Here is a 23,765-nt window from a genome sequence, read left to right as displayed (position 1 = left end):
AATATAATATAATATAATATAATAATATCTTTATGTCTTGGATAAAGGTCAACCCTCCTACAAAAACTGGTTGGCATAGGATGGTTTTGGTGTTTTACTTTAAAATAGGCCGACCACCTGTAACATATGGACTCCATAATTAGGGTTTTCTAGACAGTGGCTTCAACACTTCAATGTGTTTTTTCTTGACTAGCTGTTTATTGCAACTTTGTGCCTTATTTATTGTAATGTTGTACCATATTTATCATTGTTTTTTATGTCACCTGATTTCTACAATAATATGCAGTGTGTGTGTGTGTGTGTGTGTGTGTGTGTGTGCGTGCGTGTGTGAGAGAGAGTGCTCAATGTGTGTGTGTGAGTGTGTGTGTGTGTGTGTGTGTGTGTGTGTGTGTGTGTGTTAGGCTGCTAATAGTGACACTTGGTGGTCAACCAACGTTATTTCTGTACTCATTTGGACATGTGCATACATGGGGACGGACAGTCACACATGGTGTTGGAGTGGCTAGCACGCCACCACTCAAAAAACATCTCTCACACACTTGTGCCACAGTGCCAGTGTATATTGAGTATGCCCCTGATCTAGATTTTTCAAAAAATAAATCGAAACTTCCCAGCTTCCAGTTGCACTGACGCACCGTGCAGGTGCGTTCATTTTAAGTGGAAGCTGGGACGTTTCTGCGTCTTCTACCCTCCGTTCAGGATTACAGGAAGTAAAGCAGAAGGCTCTAGTGCGGCTGCTCACAAACTGTTACGCTAGGGAGACAGACAACCACTAAACACATACCACGATGTTCCTGCTGTGTCACAACAACCATAAAAACAACACTGCTGGATTATAATGCACACACGGCTCAGATGATGCCATCAGTAACACACTTGATATGACGACAACAATCAGTTGAGAATGTCGCCACGGGGAGATCGGCAACGTCGCTAGCAGCTTTGGAAGCTAGGAGGAGGAACAAGGTAAACAAACGTCACCTCGATGCATTATGTTGGCAGTAGTAGACACAAGTACTAGTTATTTACAGCACATTGTAAGTATTATTGTTGTTCCCTGGGTATGTTTAGTGCTAGCCATGTTTCACATGACGCTCGTACTTCGTCATGGCAGAACTATACCCTGTTTTGGGCACCATGCTATATTTACAACGTTAAAGTGTACATAAACGTTCAGATTTCAAATATAAAGTGCTCACCCCCGGGCCACTGATGTTAGAATTTTGTACGGGCAGTTATTATAAGCACCCGTGCATTCCGTATTCTTCAATAAAAAGCATTTTAGTCCGATCGGTGGCCATTTCTCAAAAAGTTATATTGTATCACTGAGTGCAATACACATCCCAACCGAACCGCGTAGTTGAAAGCAGGGCGAAAAATACAGAGAAACTGGCCAGCGGTCGGATTAAAATGCTTTTTATTGAAGGATACGGAATGCACGGGTCGTGTGCTATATAATTATACATGCCCATTTATACATGCCCAATTATACATGCCCATGCAAAATTCTAACATCATTCTGTGGCCCCGTTTATGTACACGTTAGCTTTTGTAAATGTAGCAAGGCGCTCATAACAGGGTGAAGTAGCGTCATGACTCAGCGCTAGTTTATCTTATCTTTAGCAGGAGCTGATTCATTGATTGAATATACTGTATTTGTAACTGTAACAGTTTGCCCAAAAAAAGCACAAAAGTACAGTTTAATACAATTACAATGCAAAAAGGATTAAAAGCACTATGGCTGGTTTTCATTAGGCAGATTTCTTTTTAAACAAGATTTAGTAATGATAATATTTTGTTTTTTATTATCGTGAGAACGATTGCTTCCATTATGGCATTGCAACTTTTCAGGAATAGAAAGCCTGCAGTTTCTATTAGCTTGAATTCCTCATGGTTGATGTCACTGGTGGACGGTGAAGTGGTCCCTAAAGGGCCCCTTCCCAATACTTTCTTCACAGAGGTCAGGATTTCTGTTCCCCATGATAAGAAGACACTGAATATTGCCCCCCCTTTAAAACATACACAGTATTGTTACTGTTTTTTACTTTTTACACTGTCCAGGAGATTGGCTATTTTCACTGAAGACATTTGTTGTAGAGGGAAAAAAGGAAGGGGGCAGATCCCTTTACTGTTTGACTCAAAGTGTCTCCTACTAAGTCTCTTATTGACCGATGACCCGGTCATCAAAGTATTTGGCTTTGGAATGCGATAAAAACAAAATAAACCTCCACAAATTCAAACCTTCATGGGGTGTGAAATTAATAGAAAATAAGTATTTTTTTGGGGTGAACTGCTCCTTAAGTGGACAACACTGTTTAAGTTGGGGTCACAAATGTTAGCCATCACTTTCACTGCTTCCTTTCATGAAGGATGCAGCTGGCATCTGGTAAGCTGTCGGATCCGAGTCTCCTCCAAAATATGTGACGGGCAATCGATCTGTTCTTCTTTTCATTGGGATTACTTGTGCCTGTGCTCAGTTGTTGCTGTTCCTGGTCTCCCAGCAGCAGCAGCAGCAGAAGAGCATGCTGGACATTGGCAAGTGGCCAGTGTTTGCTTTGCTCCTCCCAGAGGAGCTGCGACTGATCCGCCAGGCGTGTGTGTTTGGCAGCGCTGCAAACGAAGCCCTCTATGTCACTGTTAATGATGAGGTAAGGCCCATGAGTGACTGATATTGAGACGGGTTGTTACACACCAGGGGTATGGAACAAACACTCAGTCAGTCAGTACTTTATCATCACACCATGTACTCGCATAGTGAACCACCCTCGCTATGATTCACATCCTTTTCTGGATCAGTGGCCACTTGAAAATCTAAAAAAGTGTTAATTTATAGCTATATTAATACATCTTACTGTTTTGCCAATTATTTGGTAGCCCACTTGCAAAATCCTTACGGCCCACAACTGTATTGTACTTTCCACTTATGAATGAATAGAAAAGTCATGGCAACGGGCATCTCACTCAATGGTATTCTGTCCCTCCAACACAACACACAAACACAGGTATAAGCAGATCAAATGAGGCTATATTTAGTCACAGTCAGAGGCCTAATACCCGAGTGAGCCTTGTTTGCGTCCCACAGGAAGCTGTAGTAGAAGTGTCTACTCCCCTGCTTCCTTTACAACATTGTGTGGGTCAGGAAAACAATCCATTCTGGTCAGTGGACTAGAGCGGTCTTTTTTTATCCAGCTCGCTTTGGCTGTAGCTACATGAGAACTGTAATGATGAAAACAATGTGATTAGTAGTAGTAGTATGTCATTGCAAAGTTTTTTTCCCCCTGATAAAACGTGAATGGCGGATTTGAAAATAAATAAATAATTAAACAATAATAATAATCAAGGGTAATTATATTTACGAGCCACTGTGTTTCAAAACACAACAGCTTTCCTCTTGTCATACTGTAGCTAGCTATGCATCCATCCAGAACCTGCCACAGATAAAAAAACAAATGTGGGCATTTAGCAGACGTTCTTACAAACTCATCACGGAAATGTATGCATCTCCATTATCCCACAGCCAGTGATTTGCAGGCCTTTCATATTTTAATGTGTGAGTGAGTTCTTAAATTCAATTCCAGTAACGGGACAGGAAATAGCCAAGCTTTTACAATTGACAAAACAGGTGGGGAGTCAAGTACGGTAGTAAAGTGTGCCACTTGGAAACTATTTACATTATGAAGAGAGGATATGATTTTTGACAGATGGAAATAAGTGAATTAGCACAACACCCCAATGCCCAATTCAATTCAATGCAATTCAATTAATTGAGGGCTTATATTAGGGGAAATAGCCAATAATGCGCTTTTGCACAAAATATCACCTGGACCTCTTTGGTGGGGACAACTACAAATAAAGGTAAGCAAGCCTTCTAGCATCTCCTTTAACCAGAGCTGCATGCTCTCTCTTGCTCTGTGTTTCCGAATATGAACAAGCGTACATTCTGCTGTCTAGGTAATTGCTCTGATGGAGAAGTCAAGTTGAGCCAGCAGTATCCTGGGTTTGGCTCAAGTGGGCTTGACTAATCTTGTTTTTACAATAAATCCTCCACAGCCATAATCTACTGTGGTGGTCTGGAGTGCTGTCTTCTGCTAAATCATCCAGTAGATCCTGCTACATATTAGTATTTATTCTGCACATTCCTCATCTTTCCTACAGCCCCCAGGAGTTAATACCATGTAAGCCATACAGGCTTACAGATCTGTCTGCCTCCTCCTGGATAATAAAAAGTAGCTTCTCAAAACACAACTCGGAGTGGCTTTTGGACTGTGTGTGTGTGTGTGTGTGTGTGTGTGTGTGTGTGTGTGTGTGTGTGTGTGTGTGTGTGTGTGTGTGTGTGTGTGTGTGTGTGTGTGTGTGTGTGTGTGTGTGTGTGTGTGTGTGTGTGTGTGTGTGTGTGTGTGTGTGTGTGTGTGTGTGTGTGTGTGTGTGTGTGTGTGTGTGTGTGTGTGTGTGTGTGTGTGTGTGCGCAACCCATTTTTTCACGCCAATTGCCTAAGCTGAGCAGGCCGCTTCTTATCACCTGACAGGGGGGAGTTTTCCTGGTAGGACGTAGCCCCGGAAGGAACACGTTATTCCAACCACTTCCTATCCCCTCCATCAGGCTCCCAGGTTGACCAGGGGGAGTCAGTATAGAGACCAGGATTACTGCATGTTTTTTGTGAGGGTACCTACCCTAGGGGACACACAGAAAGGCCCTTTCACCAACCCCACCTAGGGTATGGGCGCGGATGACATAGAGGAGAGAACACGCCCCCAGCATCCCCGGCAGGAATCTAACCCGGGACCTTCTAGTTCTAGCAGTGAGGCGACATCGCTACCGACTGCGCCAATATGTGAAGTTTGAAACAGATGTATTACATTATATTAGTGGTACTATTGATGTTTTTATTTTTTATTCTCAGGTTTTTGCTCTGGGTACCAACTGCAGCGGATGCCTGGGACTTGGGGACCTTCAGAGCACCATCGAGCCGCGAAGGATTGATGTGCTGTGTGGGAAAAAGATTGTGTCGCTCAGCTACGGAACAGGACCCCATGTGGTTATCGCTACAGCAGGTGAAATAAATTGATAGTGTGCTGTTGTACTGAAGGCAAGACAGTGTCTTGGTTTTTTGCAGTTGTATAATGCGATTAGTGTTAAGCTACTCTGCATCTTGTAAAGTAGTTTCTATTGTTTTTTTCCCTCCTTTGTTTTATTTAAGAAGGCTGGAAATGAATTAGAACATGACCCTATTTGCTCCAGTGGAACTCAATGCAGGTTCACACAGCTCCTTGTGTTGGTCCACTGAGCCCATGAGCATACCTTTGCTCAAGGGGTATAAATTCAACAGTAGTGGCGACGAGACCAGCGATTCGAACCAATGACATTTTAGTCTAGTTTGCAATCCACTTCCTTGTGGTTGCGACCAAGCAGTTATCATAAACCACCACTCTTGGTGGTTCAAATTGTTCAAGGTTAGCTACAATATAAAACCATTGATGGTTATTATCCATGTGTCCTGATTGGTTGAGAGGGCACGCAACACGAAACGTTTTTAACATGGATCTAAATGTATTAAAATACATGATGGCTGACTTTGTAAATGTTGCTGATCATTTGTATTTAACTAACATAAAAAAAAAAGAGTTCTGTAACATGCGACTACTGTAACTCACTACTACTTAATCATTTGTTTTCTAATTCACAGAATGTCTTAGATTTTTCTTTTTCTTCATGAAATTACTGAAAAAAAATCATTGAATCAATTGAAGGAGAGATTGCTCTTTGTCCCCTTACAGATGGAGAGGTGTACGCGTGGGGCCACAATGGTTACAGCCAACTGGGCAATGGGACCACCAACCACGGCTTGACCCCGGCCCTGGTCTCCACAAACCTCCTCAGCAAGAGGGTGACAGAGGTGGCCTGCGGCTCCCATCACACTATTGGACTAACAGCAGACGGAGAGGTGACCGCTGTCTGTCACACCGCAACTAATGGAAGAATGAACTGCAGTTCAAATTAGTGTTTGTTTTTAATCTATTAAAGGGACTATGACACGGCCCAAAAATATCATATAGGATACATACTGTACATCACGTGGTCTCAGTGAAAACGGTCGGATAACACTGCTCTGCCGCTACGCCTCGTCTCACACGCCACTTGCTACTTGTTAGCATTGTTAGGCTAGCACTTGGGCATTTGTCGTTGTAGTGGATAAATATGGCATTACTTTTTATTTTTATTTTTATCGAATATCTTGGTTATAATGAAATGGTGTTGATTGGAGGGCTTGACATTAAGGCTTGTCCTGTTGTCCGGACAAGTAATAAATCTTTCCGGAGAAGTGCATTACAATTTGACTTAAGTGACTCTTGGTTTCACTTTTTCTTTTCCTAGCAGCCAACAATATTGTCTGGCTTTCCTAAGCCAGACAATATAGCCAGACAGTTTCCATGCGGTGATTAAACAATCGTGTTCCAGATCTCCCTGCCGAGTTTACACTAACCTTTGAAGAGCCACTTCACCGACTTTGTCCTTGCTTGTCATGAAAATCCGCTTAAAAGTATTCCAAAGTGGCGATCACAACACCAGAGCGGAGGAGAAACTGCAATGTCTGCACCGCCGACATTGTAATGCATTGGGCCTCAATTTCCCATAACGTGTTATGTGTTCTTTCGTTCGTGTGCGCATGTTCCAGGTGTTTGCATGGGGATACAACAACTCAGGCCAGGTGGGTTCAGGGTCCACCGCCAACCAGCCCACGCCACGCCGGGTCAGCAGCTGTCTGCAGAACAAGGTGGTGGTGAACATAGCGTGCGGCCAACTCTGCTCCATGGCCGTGCTGGACAATGGAGAGGTAACCCCGCTTCTTTACAATACCAATTTACTATTTAGGCATTTAGCATAGATTCCCCTTCCGTAGCAACAACTTAAATTAAGACCTGAGACCGATTCTACAAATGTCTTCAGTTTTATCAGTGGTGCTCAAACCTTTTCATGTCAAGGACCCCCAAAATTCTTATTTTGTCCGGGCACCTAGGCTCAATGTAGGCTGACCGCGTGTCGTGGGTCCGATCCCGACGGCCTTTGCTGCGTGTCTCTCCCTGTTTCCTGTCAAACTACTATACTACCAATAAAGGCATGAAAGTTTGAAGATAGCCGACACGTTGCATTATGACGCTTTGTGAGTTTTGTACGCTGTAATGTATTAATAAAAATCGGTTATTTTAATAATCGGTTAAATTGATTGCACCTGACCTTGCATGTGCTGCATTTGACTTGCAGGCCTACGGATGGGGCTACAACTGTAACGGGCAGCTAGGCCTGGGGAACAATGGCAATCAGCAGACCCCCTGCAGGATCGCTGCCCTCCAGGGCGTCAACGTTGTCCAAGTGAGTGCCACACGATGTTGATTCTGTCGACTAAAACTACGACGAATGATTTTCGGCGACTACCTTTTTTCACTGACAAACTAATAAAAACTAAACTATGATGACTAAAACTATGACTAAATATATTGACAATTTCGTCAACAAGCGTACCGGAAACCAATAGAAGCCTTCCGGAAAGTCTTAAAAACGTATTTCATCGAAATCGTGAATTCGTCCATGAATTGTTTATTAGTTAACTGTTTATTCATATTACATTTGTATTGTTCACTATACAGATTGTTTGTGGCTATGCCCACACACTGGCCCTTACAGATGAGGGGCTTGTTTACACCTGGGGTGCCAACTCCTATGGGCAGCTGGGGACCGGCAACAAGAGTAACCAGGCTCTTCCCACTCAGATCAACACAGACAAGGAGAGGTTAGTTATATGGACCTTACGTGTGTCTGAGAGAATATATGACTGACTTACAGTATTCACCAAAATGGGGATTGGGAAGAAAAGCGTGATGGTGCATTAAGAATTCAGTTTGAGGTACGCGTAAATGGGCATTTGGATATGTGCCCAGGTTTGGTGTGGGAGGCCAAGTTGCCAACAAACCAAATTTTGGTTGGTAGATCTGCTATTTTCAACATGGATCCAAGCATAAAATGACTTGTTTTTTGTTCTACTGGATCTCTTCTCCACTAGTCCCTCTCTAACATTTTAGTCTAGTATTTGTTGACAAAATTGTCAATATATTTAGTTTTAGTCATCATAGCTTAGTTTTTATTTAGTTTTCCTTAGTGAAAAAAGGTAGTCGATGAAAGGTTGTGGTCATAGTTTTAGCCGTCGAACTCAACACTGCGACCACTGTTTTATTATTTGTCCCAGGATGGTGGAGGTGGCTGCGTGTCACACCAGCCACACATCTGCTGCTAAGACCCAGAGCGGACAGGTTCTGATGTGGGGTCAGTGCCGAGGCCAGGCCGTGGCCAGCCCGCATCTCACCCACTTCAGCAGCACGGACGACGTGTTCGCCTGCTTCGCCACGCCGGCCGTCACCTGGCACCTACTCACCGTGGGTAAGAGTGGCATGGTGTCCAGTACAGCATCCTTTTGTAGGGCTGTCACACGATTACAAATTTAAGTTGACGATTAATTGTCACACAAATGATTGCCATTAGCGATTAAATTGTGGTTTTGGCATTGAACATTTGAATATATAAATACAAATATACCGGTCATTTGTTTGGTTTTACAAATTGCGCAGGGCAGATATTACAAATATATTAACTGTTTGACCGCCAGGATTAATTAATCTATTGCGCATTGCCAATGTTTTATCTAGAGTTGTGCTGATACCGATACTGGTATCGGGTACTCGGGCCGATAACACCCTAAAGTACTCGTACTCTGTATTGGAACCGGGCCCGATACTTTGAACCGAGTACTAAAACATTCAATTGACAATTTTATATTTTTTCAAAATCATTTCAGGCTATTATTATTGTGGTAATTGAACATTACAGTATCATTACAAGTACAAGGCATGACAATGAAATTAAATAGGAGAAAAAAGGGGGTAAAATAAGTGGTTACTCAACAAAAATAAAAAGTGAAAAAATGGTACAACCCTAGTTTTATCGGGCGCAACCGATGTTGTCACCAGAAACGACATTCATTGCGCCGATTTGGAGATACAGGCCATTGAAAGCAGCACATAGAGTGCAAGTGGATGCGCGCGCATCTTCAGAATGGTTGCGGCCACTGTCCCACTTTAACTGTTATGCTAACGAGAGAAGCTAACGATTCGATTCCGATCAAAACGTGGATTAAAGAATATAAACCCTGGAAAACGTAGGCTACGGTTCTGGCGGGTTCCGTGTTAAATATACAAAGGAATTACTGCCAACATTTAATAATTCAAAAATTGCGGAAATAGCTAATTCTGCTGTTTTGGGAATGTTTTTGAAAATGTATGAACATTTTTCAACATGGAAACGATTATGCAAAATAATCACGATTATCTCAAATAATTGCGATTAGATGATTTATGTCATAATTGTGACAGGCCTAATCCTTCACGGATGATTCTCATCAGTGGTTCTCAAAGTTCTGGATTTCAAGGACCCCCAGTTTGTTATGCATTAGGCCACAGACCCCCACAAACTCTCAGAGTTACAGACGGAACCACTGAATTCACATATTTAAAGCAAAAATGACACCGTTGAGTTAAATGGTATGCTTCTGGAATGGGTATTATATAACGGTTATATAATAATAATTTATTATAACCTGCTCATGGGAAATCACTGAATCAGATAATTGTTTCCACTCAAAACATTCTTCTGGATTGTGTTTCTAAATGGTATAATGGTTTCCAACAAAACCTCAGAGGATTCCACTAATTACTTTCTCCCTCTCTGCTTGAAGATGTGCTAATTAGTGTAATAACCTGAATTCTGCTCTCCGTGGTACATCATACGTCTTACTGTATTTGCAGTCTTCACAAAAAGAGGGCAGATCTTTTGTAAAATTATAAAAGATTCATATACTGTACTTTGGCTGTTTGTCAGATACCCACATCTTATTATACAGGAAAAAACATGCATATAGATTTTTTTCATTTATTATTTTTTAACGATGATGCTTCCTTCTCTGTGTGGCAGATGGAGATGACTATCTGACTGTGGCTCAGTCTCTGAAGAGGGAATTCGACAGCCCAGAGATTTCAGACTTGAAGTTCCTGGTTGATGGGAAATGCATCCATGTTCACAAAGCCCTGCTCAAAATCAGGTACACAAACCATGATACTGAGGTAGCCAATTAAGTTGTAGCTACTTTTCTCTCCCAATTTAGTTGTTGTGTCCCAACCATCCCGCACATTTCTGTCTTAAAACAAAGGTCCCTGATCTGCAATTGTTGATAAATCCGGGAAAAATGTGCAAATCTTTGAATATATATTTGCTTCTGGAGGTCTCTGGCGCAAAATATATTTGCGATGAGGGGGTCTGCAGCCTAATGCATATAATGTTGGGGGTCCTTGACATGAAAAGGTTTTAGCACCAATAATATAGCAACATAGGTTTTTCAGAAAACGTAGTATTTAGAAGACATATAGAATCTGCCTGAGGTCTTAATGGGTTAACTTAAGGGCCCCCGGTTTGGGTGTTATGGCCACCCTACCCTTTCCTGTTGATGTCACGAGGATGCGTTGACAGAGCTTTAGTTTCCCCTTTTTTCTTTTTATAACACACATGGCCCGCTGCTAGGAGGAAGGAGTCTCACCGTCTACAGACACCGGCTCAGTCCACTCTGTCCAAACAAACACACACAATCATGATCTTCTTGATCCTCTTTGATCTGGTCAGAGAATTAATCATCGAGAATGACAATCATTCTTCTTGCAGCTTCAAGCAGTGTGTTAGAGGAAAACAGCGGCACGCACCGGGCGACATTTGAACCCATTTAGACCTGAGGCCGATTCTGGAAATGGGTCTTCAGTTTTCTGAAAATAACGTACAAGTATGTTTCTGTCAGTGGTTCTGGTCAAGGACACCAGCCCCCCATCCTGAACCCCAGAAGCAAAGTGCCGGGATTCCTTCAAAATAGAAACTCTGGGGTACCGGAAAGACATGGCCGCTTTTACTTTCCCTAGGACGTGTGGTTACGGAAACGGTTAAACATTTTTGCTTTAAAAAGTGTATATTCAACGATTTGCACCCCCCCTCAAAAAAGAAATCTACAAGCTAGAGTGCTACTGATGAACACAGAGCCATCACTGTATCTTGGAACTATTCTGTTGGGTGATGAACACCAGTGTATATAAATTATAAGAAAATGCCACTAATTGATAAATGCTCCTGTATTGTCTAGAGTTGTCTAGACTAGAGTTTGCAGATGTTTTTTCATGAAACAATGTTTTGACATTTGTGACGCCCTTGCGCATTGGCACACATGTTTTGCAAAGTGCAAGTTTCCAGAGTTCACAGAGAACCGTGTGCTAAAACTAAATGAAAGAGTCAACACCTTTAATAAGATGTCAGAGGAGAATGATCGTGCTCGTTCAAGATGCATAGACGGTAGAGGGAGATGCAAGATATTGAAATTATGACCGATATCCGATCTCTGATTATTTACAGGGTCCTATCAACCTATACGATATATTACATTATTATATTTATATTGAACTGATTGCTGATTTTTATTTTTTTTGTTTTGCTGGTGAAAGTCGATAAGCCCCCCTCCCCACTAACAGCTGACACTCTTAAAGAGACAGAAACAGGCATACTGGCTGCTCTGCGAGTACAAAGCCAATGGCGGTCACATATTTATTGTGTCATCAATATCGGTGAAAATAATCTGGATAATTTGGAGATTGGTTCAATATCGATATGGCATTTTTATGGCCGATTTCGATACGCTACCGATTATATCGTGCATTTCTAATAGAGGGACATATTTGAACGCAACGTGTCGAATTTTGAAGCAGATCGGTCCAATGAAGGAGCCAGTAAATGTAACTTACAAATGCATGTGATGTCATGTTTATATATCAATATCAGCATAACCTCTTCAGAGTCTCCCTTGATGTGTTTCAGGTGTGAGCATTTCCGTGCACTGCTGAATGAGAGCGATGAGGAATCGATTGAGATCCACCAGTTCTCATACCTGGTGTACAGAGCCTTCCTAGAATACTTGTACACTGACAGCATCAACCTGCCACCAGAGGACGCTATAGGTAACCTCAGCCATAGCCTGTGTGATCCCTGGTCTAGAGGGGCGGTGGATCCTATTGGTTCACCGATCTGTTCGCTGCGGAAAAAAACGCCTGCGGTCCACGAGACTATCTCAGTCATAAACATAATGCACCAGGGGTCTTCAACAGGGGGTGGGGGGGGGTCCTCAGAGTTACTACAGGGGCTCTGCCAAATCTTTGTGTGATGGGGAACATTTGCTGAAAATAGCAGATCTACATGCTTGCTGTGAGCTTGTAGAATGGCTATTTGTTGTGGAGGGAAAGTACAGTGCCAACGGTCAAGTTGACTAAATGATTGATTTATATTGATTTAATACATACATTTAATATTGATTTAATATATTAAATGCATACAGCAATTTCTTTGCATGAAACTATCTGTGAATAAGGTCACATTCCCACCTAATACTTCGGTAGACTCGATGCGAATGGGAGGAGAATTGGGACTTCTTGCATATTTAATTTGCTGCGGTTTGCCTTCACACTGTCATCCGCAGCTATTGGAAACGCAGCAGGGGGGACCTTTATCAATGTGTTCCATTCATAAACTATAGCCTACACAGTGAAATCTATGGTGATCAAAATTTCAAATTATACTCATAACGTGCATGTGTCGTGCCGTCTGGGACTGGACCCAACCGACCCACCCCTCTCTCTCTCTCTCTCTCTCTCTCTCTCTCTATACGCACGCAGCCACGCACTGTTCTTTTGGGCATGGAAGGAACAGCGCTGAGCGCACTGATATAACAGACAGCAGCGCAAAATGTTTACAAGTTTATCGAGATGAAAGTCCCTACTCCCCAGTCCCCACACAGTGACAGCACTCCATGTTTACGGCACGCACAGACAGACAGACAGAATATTCTGTAGTGTAGGCTATAATACACTGCAGTGTTTTTATGTGTTTTCTTAAGCAATTGATTAATGTACTCGTCCTAATTTCGATCAGGGCTTCAGTCTCCTCATTCGACCACGTCTATCCACGGTAACGGGACATCTTTGCGCTGCGTAAAATATGCCTTCTCCGTCTTCATTTCCTTTATTTACTGCGGATTGCATTCACACCTGCACCGAATCGTAGTACCGTATCAAGTGTGATTGGAAGCGAAGCGAAACCCCCGTTTTTGCTCGGAGTAGAATGCGGTTCTTTGATACGCATTAGGATTCAAATGAGCCTTCACACCTGCCAAACGAAGTGCACTTTCTGACAATGCGCAGCAGGATTCGTTTTAATCGCAGCAGAGCTGCGTCTCCAACACAGTTTTATACAATATGTTGTGGAGGTCCCTGCTTCATCTCTCCCTGGTAGGGGTCCTTGGGCTGAAATCGTTGAAGACTCCTGTAATATGCTGTATGTAGACCAGTGATTCTCAAATCTCAATGTTCCACAGTTTGCATTAGGCCAAGGACCCCCATTTGCTACAATTTGTTTGACATCTCTGGGTCCCCAATCTACACAAATGTCCCGTGTTAATTTAACTCCGTGGGTGTGCCATACAAATGGAAACAAATGGCCAATGCACCTGTGAGCTCAGTTACCTGAGGACACTATAATTTAGCACGGCCACCAGAGGACGCTATAGGCAAGCTCAGCCAGGTACAGGCAAACTGTTGGAAACTACATTCTACTTTTTCTCAGGCATACTTTACTCTCATTTAACATTAGACAGTTTTATGTGGTTTCCACCCGACAGAAACGTATGGTATTTATACTTGAGTATTTCCAATATTTTTACTTCTACTCCATTACATCTCGGAGGCAAAAACAAAATATTCCTACAATTATTTGAAAACCTTAGTTACTACTAGTCACTTTGTAGATTTTGATTATTATTGCAAAACATACATTTTACATTTTCACTCACTGCAGGGCTGCTGGACCTGGCCACGTACTACCGAGAGAACCGGCTGAAGAGGCTGTGTCAGGAGACCATCAAGAGAGGCATCTCTGAGGAGAACGCCATCACGCTGCTCTGTGCCGCTGTCAAGTACGAGGCGCGGGTGAGTCACTCTGCTGCTCCCTTCCTGCACACACGCCACGCCGCAGTCAACAACAACACGGATGGAAGCGCTTTTGTCACTGTGATACGATCATCATACGATGGAACTTAATTGCTCCCTGAGGGGGGGGGGGGGGGGGGGGGGGGTGTGTGTGTGTGTGTGTGTGTGTGTGTGTGTGTGTGTGTGTGTGTGTGTGTGTGTGTGTGTGTGTGTGTGTGTGTGTGTGTGTGTGTGTGTGTGTGTGTGTGTGTGTGTGTGTGTGTGTGTGTGTGTGTGTGTGTGTGTGTGTGTGTGTGCAACCCATAGGGAAGATATGGCAGTTGACCAATCGGCACAAGCTGATGCTCAGTCCTTTAATGACTCTACCTCGCCCAGGGAAAATGAAGGCTGGGTATCTGATAAATATATCTGTGCCATTGAAAATGTATGCTCAATAATCCCTCTAATAGCGTGAAATCAGACATGGTCACATGATCCAACCTGGTTTTAACTACTATTTATGTTCTAGCTAATTAAGTGCTCAGCGTGCTCAACTTCATACTTGACATTTAACCACTTGAACCCCAGCATCTCTATTCTGGAGGAGCATTTACCAAAAATAGCCGATCTACACGCTTGCAACATGTCACAACGTGACGCATTGTGAGCTTGTAGATCGACAAGGTTTGGTGGTCCGTCTTACTAAGTATAGACTGTTTACGGCCTCACTCAGACCTTCACTGCATTGCTGTATGCTTGTTGGATGAATGTTGTGTAGTGTCATGGCCGCCCCAATGCATTTACAATGGGAGTCACATGGTTTGACACAACATTTGTGTTGTATGAGGGGGAGGGGCGCAGTCGAAACACAGCCGAAAGCCATACAACAGCTTGTAGTCCAAAATGTGGACTACAAACCATGTGACTTCCATTGGAAATGCATTGGGGCGGCCATGACACTACACAACATTCATCCAACAAGCATACAGCAATGCAGTAAAGGTCTGAGTGAGGCCTAAGTGGTTAAACTGAAGGGATATTGATAGATTACAAATCTACCCCTGGACTTGCGTCATGGCACCCTAGCGTGACACAGCACCCACTTTGAGAAGCCCTGGTATAATGGCTAGCTGCTCAAGAACTTTACGGGCACATCCAAAACATTATCAATACATTTGACTGGACATTGTTTACACCCATCACATATAGTTTCCAGAATTTAGATTGTCTAACTTGAAATGAAGTTGATGTGCAACTTTAAATTATTATATTATCTTATCGTTGACAATGGATGATGTGTGTATTCTCTGAATACCTTTATGCCAAGATGTCTTCTGTGTCTAAGTGTTCTTCCCACCTACTCTAAATTGAGAAGCTTATATATTCTTTGAGTTTACATTAAAAAAAAACAAATGATGATCTGGGGATACTAAATTTGCTCACCAGTTGTTCAAAGGATGCAAAATGATTGACTATGCACCAAAAAAATGCTCAATCTAGGGGGCGATGTGGTTTGTAACCATCGGAGCAAATGGAGAAGAGTTTTTGCGAGGTGCTTGAAAAGAGCCTGGACTACATTTACTACCTCTAGTAGCGACCGTAGTGGACACTTTTTCATGATTAGCTGCCTTGTCTCTAGGCTGCCTCTAAGCCAATGGAAGACTTAACCATAAAACCCATACTCTGTCTGAACATCGCAACGCGGAGCTGAGGCAGAGGCTGCGGCACACAAACTGATTATACTGTAGAATGTACAGTATAGTGTGTAGATGTTCATAAAAGAGAGCTTTCTGCACCTGGCAGTTATGACCGAGTCATTCTTTAAATGCAGGTAGTGTTTTTAAAGAAACAACGGAGGATCATTGAAAAGAAAAGGTGCTATTTGAGGAACACATTGCCTCGAACAGGCAACAGAGTGGAGGACAATTCCCAGACAGCATCATGAGCCTGTGACCTGGAGTCCTTGTATGAGTGCACACCCACTCCATTTCAAATGAGCCTGTGACCTAGAGTGACCGAGAGTATGAGTGCACCCCCACTTTCTGAAATCAATTCAAAGCTAGGTACAGCTACATACTCTTGTGTGTTTTGTCTCCACCAGGCCGAAGGCATGGGGAGAGAGTATGTTTTGCACTGTGTGTGTGTGTGTGTGTGTGTGTGTGTGTGTGTGTGCGTGTGCGTGCGTGTGCGTGCGTGCGTGCGTCCGTCCACATTGGCCTCTTATAGCGCCACCAGGAGGCCGCTTTGTGCAAAACACTTTTTCTAATATTACTCCTTCAGATTTTATCAAACTTTCACGCAAATCGGTACACATGCTCTCCATAGCCATGTGATCAAGACGGGTTCAAATCAGCCTCATGGTGGCGCTACAACATGCCAAGTTGCGTCACACAAAAAAAAACACATATTACTCCTGAACATTTTGCCAAACATCACACACACTCGATTTTGGAAATCGCTTTTTTTTTCACCCAGTGTCAATTGTAATGTAATCCTGAGCGTTACACTACTCTGCCAACCTGGGGAGAGCAATGGACTGACCTCATGTTTCCTTCAGTGCATGAGGAGTCCTGACCGGGGGGAATTTCCTCGGTTGGACGTAGTGCATGGAAGGAACACGTTATTCCAACCAGTTCCTTTCCCCTCCATCAGGTCAGGTGCCCCGGCTGGCCAGGGGAGGCCGAGGCAGTTTAGAGACCAGGATTACTGCATGTTTTTTGTGAGGGTACCACTACCTATCCTAGGGGACACAGGGAGAACATGCAAACTCCACACAGAAACGACATACTCTGTTAAGCAGATTATACTTCATTTCCCAAGACTATCGAGATATAGAAGATTGTTGATAATGTCACTTGCAAGTTGTTGCCTCGAAATCCTGTCACATGGGATCAAGTCTAAAAGTTAAATAAACCGGTAACCTAATCGTTACCTGAAATCCAATTAACTTCATGGTGACTCACTATACCTACTGGCCAGCGACCAGTTTCAGGACACGCAACCCTGTTGTCTTTAAGTGCACTAGCTGTTTCTATGGGCCAATGCTACTCTCTGTTGTTGTACTCCGCAGCATTGACCAGTCCAGCCCTCTTCATTTTTAGGACCTGGAGGATTTCTGCTTCAAGTTCTGTGTCAACCACCTTACGGCGGTCACCCAGACGCAGGCTTTCGCAGACATGGACCACGAGCTGCTTAAGAACTTCATCAGTAAAGCTAGCCGCTACGGCGCCTTCAGAAACTGACTAGCAGTGGCACTGGTGAGATCAGACATGGGACGGGATGGGAACAAAACCGAGCCAACATCCAAAGACTAAAACATCCAGCGGATCGACACCACAACACCCGGCTTTTGGTGATCTGAAAAAACAGTAAAAGCGAGAAAAACGGAACAGGGGAGCCCGTTTTTCCGGTGCGGGAGGCCGTGCCCGTGTTCGGGGTCTTTGAGGCCGGAACCCCCAAGGGAGTGCACCCACGGCCCGAAACCGTGCGTTCCTCGCCCCGTTTTTCTCACTTTCACTGGTTTCTCACTTTTACTGTAACATGCTCACCAGTGTCACGCACTGAAAATAACACGTCTACAAGCCAAGTTAGTTGTTACTAGTGTGGATAGCTTGATGCTTGTGAGAGTGACAGTCAGCCATGACTGTAAACAAAGACAAACAAAGCGTTAAATATGAGAGGAAGCAGAGAAGACTATGACTGGCCTTCATCTCAGTGTGTTCGTCAAAATGTTTTTTTTAATAATGTCAACAACATGCTGCGATGCGTTGTGAGCTTGTAGATTGGCTATCGTCAGTGCACAACATCGGCATGCGACTAAGTATAACTCACCCTCAAGGATACGAAAGCAACACGCCTACCCTTCTGTTCTAGTCGTCATGAATGGAGATCAGTCAGATGTCACTAAATACAAATTGAGCTTTATGCATCGGAGGGAAGAGGAGGGTTCAAAGAGGCATGGCCCATTCCACATTACAAAACGGCAACGATATTCACATTTGATAAGCTGCAGGGTTCCCACGGTCTCATGAAAATCCTGGAAAAGTTAATGGAATTTTTAAATGGGGCCTAGAACATTTTTGGGAAGATGGACATAAATGATCTATGACATTTTGGAGAAGCTTTTTGAATGTCATGTTATTCATTAGCATCTTTGTCACTAAGAGCCTGCATGGACATGGATGTCTCATTATTAGATCCTCGTTAACAAATTACCTGAGTTTCAAATAAATCTCAAGGTTGATCTTGCATTATTTTATCAGATGAATTAAAGTAGTTGTTTTGACTCATACATGCAGAACCTTGGCTAACAAGTTATGAAAAATCATGGAAAACTTGGTGTTTCTTTGTAGTGGTAACTTTGCAAGCACTAAATGTAAAACTTGGAATGTCATTGGAGTTGCCAAGCAAGAAATGCTTATGTGGCAGACCATAATCCCTCAAAGGCAAAAAGTCGGCTTTTGATGTAAAATAATAGTTGTTTTTGTCATTGGATCTGGAAACTTACAACCTTGTTTATGTGAATTATCTCTCACGCATACATATTTATTTACACATGATGACAAAACTCGGTTAAAATCGGACCATAATCCCTCAAAGGCCAAAATCCAGATTTTGACATAAAATATTGTTTTTATAAGCTACAGCAACATCTGACTAAGTCTTTCAGTGTTTAACTGATTAGTTTCCAGAAAGCGATTTTGTTAACCCATTAAGACCTGAGGCCGATGCAACATATCGTCCTCTGTCAGGTGAAAACCTAATATGTCCAAAACGTTTACTTTTCAAGATTCAAATTAAAACATGTAAAAAGTAGCAGATCTTTCTGCAAGCTCAAAACGCGTCACTTCGCACCGTGTTTCAAACTTGTGGATCTGCTCTTTTGATGCTTTTGTGTGACGCTGTAGTATGACCAAGTAGGGTGTTAATTTGGAGGGAAAAAAACGTAGAATATTGAGAATGAAGATAAGAGGTTTCTGCCCCAAATCAAAAAACCTGCTAAGTCCTAAGAGTTTTCTGAAAAACGTATGTTGCTATATATATTTGTAAATAAACAAAAAACAAAGATGCTGCCCCGGTTTTAATGGGTTAAAGCTTGAATAGTCTCACGAATATTGGGATGTCAGAACTTTTCTGAACACGTTTAGTTGCCCTGGGCCCGTACAGTATGTAGTATTGTCATTTTAACAGTATAGATTGTCTAACTCGACTATTTAAAGATAGATACAGTAAAGCACTGTGTCGTCTAATCGTTTTACATACGGTGAATAAATCCTGCACATGCATATATCATTTATGTTCAGAGATTGTCGCAAGGTGAACTGAGATGCTGCATATTTAACCCTTACTCGGTCACACAAACTATCTTAAAATGATGTTGAACTTCAATGTTTTCGAAAGTGATATGGCTGTATTCTATATTACCCTGGCTTCTACCACCACACAATCCAATAAATCTATAAAATACATACTTTGAAAACAAGAGCAATAATGATGACCTTTACCACTTAAACCCTAGACATACTAGTTGAATGGAGTCTATTAACCTCTATACCAAATCACTTCAGGGAAAATACTAGCCAATCTACAAATTTGCAGATTGTTCGCACTAGGGTTAATTGGTTAAGTTTACCAGCCTTGTTTAAAAACATACTGTCAGAATCTGCTTGTATTTTGTTTAAGTGCTAAAATTAATGTTTGAGATTGTTTTTGCCATGCAATGAGGGTGAATGGAACCACCACTCCTTTTCCAAGTTTCTATAAATCACTTTATAAATGTTGAACAATCAATGTTAAAGTTATCAACCACTTTTAACCATTTGCATCCCAATTTTGGGCATAGGTGATGATTAAAAAAAATCAAATTAATAAATTATACTTTTTGAAAATGGCAGATGTACAAGCTCAGAACGCCTCTTGATCGGCTATTTTGGAAATAATGTGTATCCTTTATGTGATTACGTGTATTGGAGAGAAATATTGTATGTCCTCTATCAACTGCCCTATCTTTTGAATGTAAAAAGGGTACATTATATATGTATACTGTGTACTGTATATTGTACTATAATGCATACAGGAGCTGGAGGTACATTATACAGTGTACTAGTCTGTATATTGTACTGTAATATGAACAGGAACTAAAGGAAGAGCCTTCACTTTGTTCTGCCTTTATTCCCAAACACATGAATGAAGAATTAGCATTTTTGTGATCAAATGATACAAGCTGGTTCAGGATATGCTTCATAATATCATTGCATTTTTCTTTTCTTTTTTCTTTTTGACTTAGGACCTGGACCACTTATTATGGTCTTATATGACCAATGTGATTTTTTTGTCTAGTATTTAGCCACTTATTTTGTGTAACTATTTGCTTTTGCCATCCTTACCACTGTTTTCGATTAATGTTCACACACTTTTGTTTTCTTAGCAGCAGGCTGGGAGTAAAAAGTCGCAGTCAATCCGTCACCTCTTTAAGCGCAATACTGCTTCTTCCGATGTCTAAACATTGTTTTGGAAAGGGAGGCAAGATTATTACATTTTGACGTCATTGAGAACTTCTGATAAAAAAGAATTCGGACACTGCACCCCAAGATGTCCTGACGTTTTATAATGGATATTATTGTCCCTAGCATTAAAATGTGACCTAGCTGGAAATTAGACTTCCCACACAAAACAGACTGCCACTGTCAATTCACTGTCACATTTACATCCTGTAGAAAGATGACAGGCACACAGGAAATTGCATCCCATACACTTTGCTCTTAACATGGACAAAATGTGTCCTATTTTCCTGGGAGGCCGTTTGGTGTATTTTACACCTGAATTCAAACCACACGAACCCTAGAGTCCCTATTCTGGGCATGTCAATAATGGGACTCGCAACACGTCGAACACGCCACATTGTGAGCTATTGTCGGCGAAGAGATTGTAGAGGGTGGGAAATTACGGGGGCCCAAGTACAGACTTAAGTGGTTAATTCCATGTGTTATGTGTAATATGCTCTCAGGTGCTCTGAGTGACGCAAGCTACCAACGTTCATAATCAACCCTGGAAATGCCATATGTTGACACATGCATACTGTCTTCATGTATTACCTGTCTGAGATGTTTCACTGTCAAATGCAACCAATGTGCTTGGAGAGTTCTGTATGTTTACAAAGAGGTTCACTTGTGGTTTCACGCCCTTAGTTTACAGGATAGCATGGTAGGGTCATCACTATGTTCCTAGTGTCCTGTGTTCCCCTAGGGTTGGGGATTAGACCGCCAGGGGTCCAGCGACCCTTACAGCTCTCAGAGTTAAATAAACACTGACAATTTGACAGTGTTGATTGGGGTATAGTTTAGTTTGGTGATTCTCAAACTTTTTAAATTATGGACCCCCATTTCAAACAATTTACTTTTTAATATGCATGGTAATATCCTTAGTGTTAATTTAACTGAGAGTTACAGACCCACAAGCGTCCGTTTGGGGTCCCCGGTCCCCATATTGAGAAGCAGTGGGTTTAGGGTTGGCGTTAACATGGGGCTGAGTGTTTAGGGCTGGGGTCAACAGAGGGCGGAGGGAACATGGATAAGTCTGTGGTTGTTTTGTATCACTGTATTACTCTCCCTGCTATCACCTTGTACTGAGTCCACATGACTGCATGTCTGTTGTAATTGCCAACTTGTTGAATGCTGTCCTGTCCCAACTGGGCAGTTTAGAAATTATTCCACATAAGCTTCTCTCTCGCTTAATCAAATGATATATACTGTATATAAAATATGCTTTTACTTAAACAGGCCAATTAAAACATTTTGAATATTTTGGTAAATATTAAGTTGTCTTGTATTCTCATTGAAAATGCTATAGCCTATGCTATGTGCATTAGCCTCACGTAGTGCATTTGAAGGCAAGTCTACCAAATGATTAAAAGAAGGAGTTGAACATTTAGGCGATAACTGCATTTTTGTAAGATTCATTGACAAACAGACCCTCAGGCCACAGCTAAAGCACCATATCCCATCAACTGAATGCCTACAAAGTTACATGTAAATGTAATATTTTGCTCTTGACAACAAAACATGGGGGACGACCGTTCTGAGCCACAGAGAGGCAGTGTTTCCCACTGTAAAGAGGATGAGACATACTGTAATTGGCTGCATAGCTCTGACTTACAGGTGGTAGCTTGCAGTGTGCATGTTGCCATGTTTTTACATTGGCAACACTCCAATTCAATTGCTCAAGAGCTTCCTGATTAGTGCATTTTGCAATAGGCTTCCAGTAGCCTGCTCAAACAAGTTATTACAGACACAGTCTTACTGGATTTGATGTTCCCTAAATGTGTCAAGAAACATTTCATATTGCTGCTATCAGGTAGAAACCTCATATCTCCACATTTCCGCTTACTATGTACACCCCCCCCCCCCAACACACACACACACACTATGACGCCGCCCGTCCCCCAACACACACACGCACACTATGCCGCCTTGCCTCCAACACACACACTATGCCGCCACCCGCCCCCAACACACACGCACACAAAGAAAATTGATCTGATGTGGTTACATTAAGTGACGACTAGCATGGATTTTTTTAACATAAGATATTTGCACTTACAGAATATTTAGCGAAAACATGGGACACACATGGCACAAAAGTTATGAAAATAGCAGATCTACAAGCTCAAAGCTTTTCACTACTTTAAAAATTATGTGGACAAGGTTTCCACCCGACAGCGATGATATGAATGTTTAGACATGCTTTTACTCGCTGGAGTTGGTACTATTCCCTAAAAATGTACCAAGAAATATTTCGCAAGGCAACGTGCCTTTGTTTCTGCAACATAATGAAAGCCAAATTGGTTTCCTGACAATCCACTTAATGTTTAGCACTCTGTGTGCACTGTGCAGTGTTTAGCACTAACACTGCACTGTGCAGACCCAGAACTGAGCTGTTCAGTGCTGGGTCTATTGCAGACAGTCATGGGGAGAACCCTTTATCAACCATGAAGTCAGGATGCAAATATATTTCTTTATCTGTTTCTGAGCCCACACTCTGTGGTAACTATTCCATGCCCACAGGTTTAGAAACGTGTTCTGTTGAGTACATTTACTCATCTACTGTATGTACTACAGTTTTGAGGTACATTGACTTAACTTGAGTATTTCCATATTGAGTATTTGTGTTTGTGTACCAAATTTGAGATGATTTTATTGGCTGAGCACGGAATGACGATACGAGCGCCCTCACTTCAAACGTTTATTTTTAAAAATACTTTGTACATTAACCACATACGACCTGTTTTTTACTTCAGCTATTCGAAAATAGCCGATTTACAAGCTCTCAACGCCAACACTTTTGTACTTATTTTGAATACAAGTACTTTTGAATACTCAACTTTATTTATAGAGCACATTTTACTTGACCAGGTTAAAATAAGCAAAGAACAAGCAATACAATATAAACAACCATTTAAAACATGAAATTAAACAGGCATTTAGAGAAATAAAATACAATATAAGCAGACTTTTAGTAGACTTTTAGTAAGTATTTTACTTGTAATCTAGTATTTTTTATATTGTTTGATTGCTGCTTTTACCCAAGTAAAAAAGATGTGATTACTTCTTCCACCACTGTGTGTTGATATCTGTGTAATGGCTTCTGTTGGCAGTAAGTGGGTTGTGGATCATGAGGCT

General features: G+C 42.0%; 1 protein-coding gene across 4 annotated transcripts; it reads left to right on the top strand.

Moving 5' to 3' along the window:
- The first annotated feature begins 482 nt into the window (after nucleotides 1-482).
- rcbtb2 (regulator of chromosome condensation (RCC1) and BTB (POZ) domain containing protein 2) lies at nucleotides 483-21,900 on the top strand. 4 transcript variants are annotated; one of them, XM_079513640.1, is made up of 12 exons: nucleotides 483-966; nucleotides 2,508-2,648; nucleotides 4,902-5,052; nucleotides 5,776-5,942; nucleotides 6,675-6,833; nucleotides 7,262-7,369; nucleotides 7,645-7,787; nucleotides 8,241-8,431; nucleotides 10,019-10,145; nucleotides 11,951-12,090; nucleotides 13,979-14,109; nucleotides 17,190-21,900. In XM_079513640.1, exons 2-12 carry the CDS (start codon nucleotides 2,523-2,525, stop codon nucleotides 17,328-17,330), a joined length of 1,584 nt encoding a protein of 527 aa, XP_079369766.1. In that variant the 5' UTR covers nucleotides 483-966; nucleotides 2,508-2,522; the 3' UTR covers nucleotides 17,331-21,900. The 4 variants fall into 4 exon arrangements, with proteins under 4 accessions (XP_079369766.1, XP_079369764.1, XP_079369765.1 ...); XM_079513638.1 differs by having other exon boundaries at nucleotides 2,505-2,648; XM_079513639.1 differs by having other exon boundaries at nucleotides 2,502-2,648.
- Nucleotides 21,901-23,765: the final 1,865 nt, after the last annotated feature.

The sequence above is a fragment of the Electrona antarctica genome, assembly GCF_951216825.1.
Source record: "Electrona antarctica genome assembly, chromosome: 11".
Lineage (NCBI taxonomy): Eukaryota > Metazoa > Chordata > Actinopteri > Myctophiformes > Myctophidae > Electrona > Electrona antarctica.
The sequence above is the reverse complement of the archived record's forward strand: the minus strand, read 5'-3'. Positions and strand labels throughout refer to the sequence as shown.

Bases quoted from the DNA above. Each gene is read 5' to 3' on its own strand.
- rcbtb2 (XM_079513640.1), top strand. From the start codon at position 2,523: ATGCTGGACATTGGCAAGTGGCCAGTGTTTGCTTTGCTCCTCCCAGAG. The intron at 2,649-4,901 runs GTAAGGCCCATG...TTTTATTCTCAG, and splicing joins ATGTCACTGTTAATGATGAG to GTTTTTGCTCTGGGTACCAA. The intron at 10,146-11,950 runs GTACACAAACCA...GATGTGTTTCAG, and splicing joins AAAGCCCTGCTCAAAATCAG to GTGTGAGCATTTCCGTGCAC.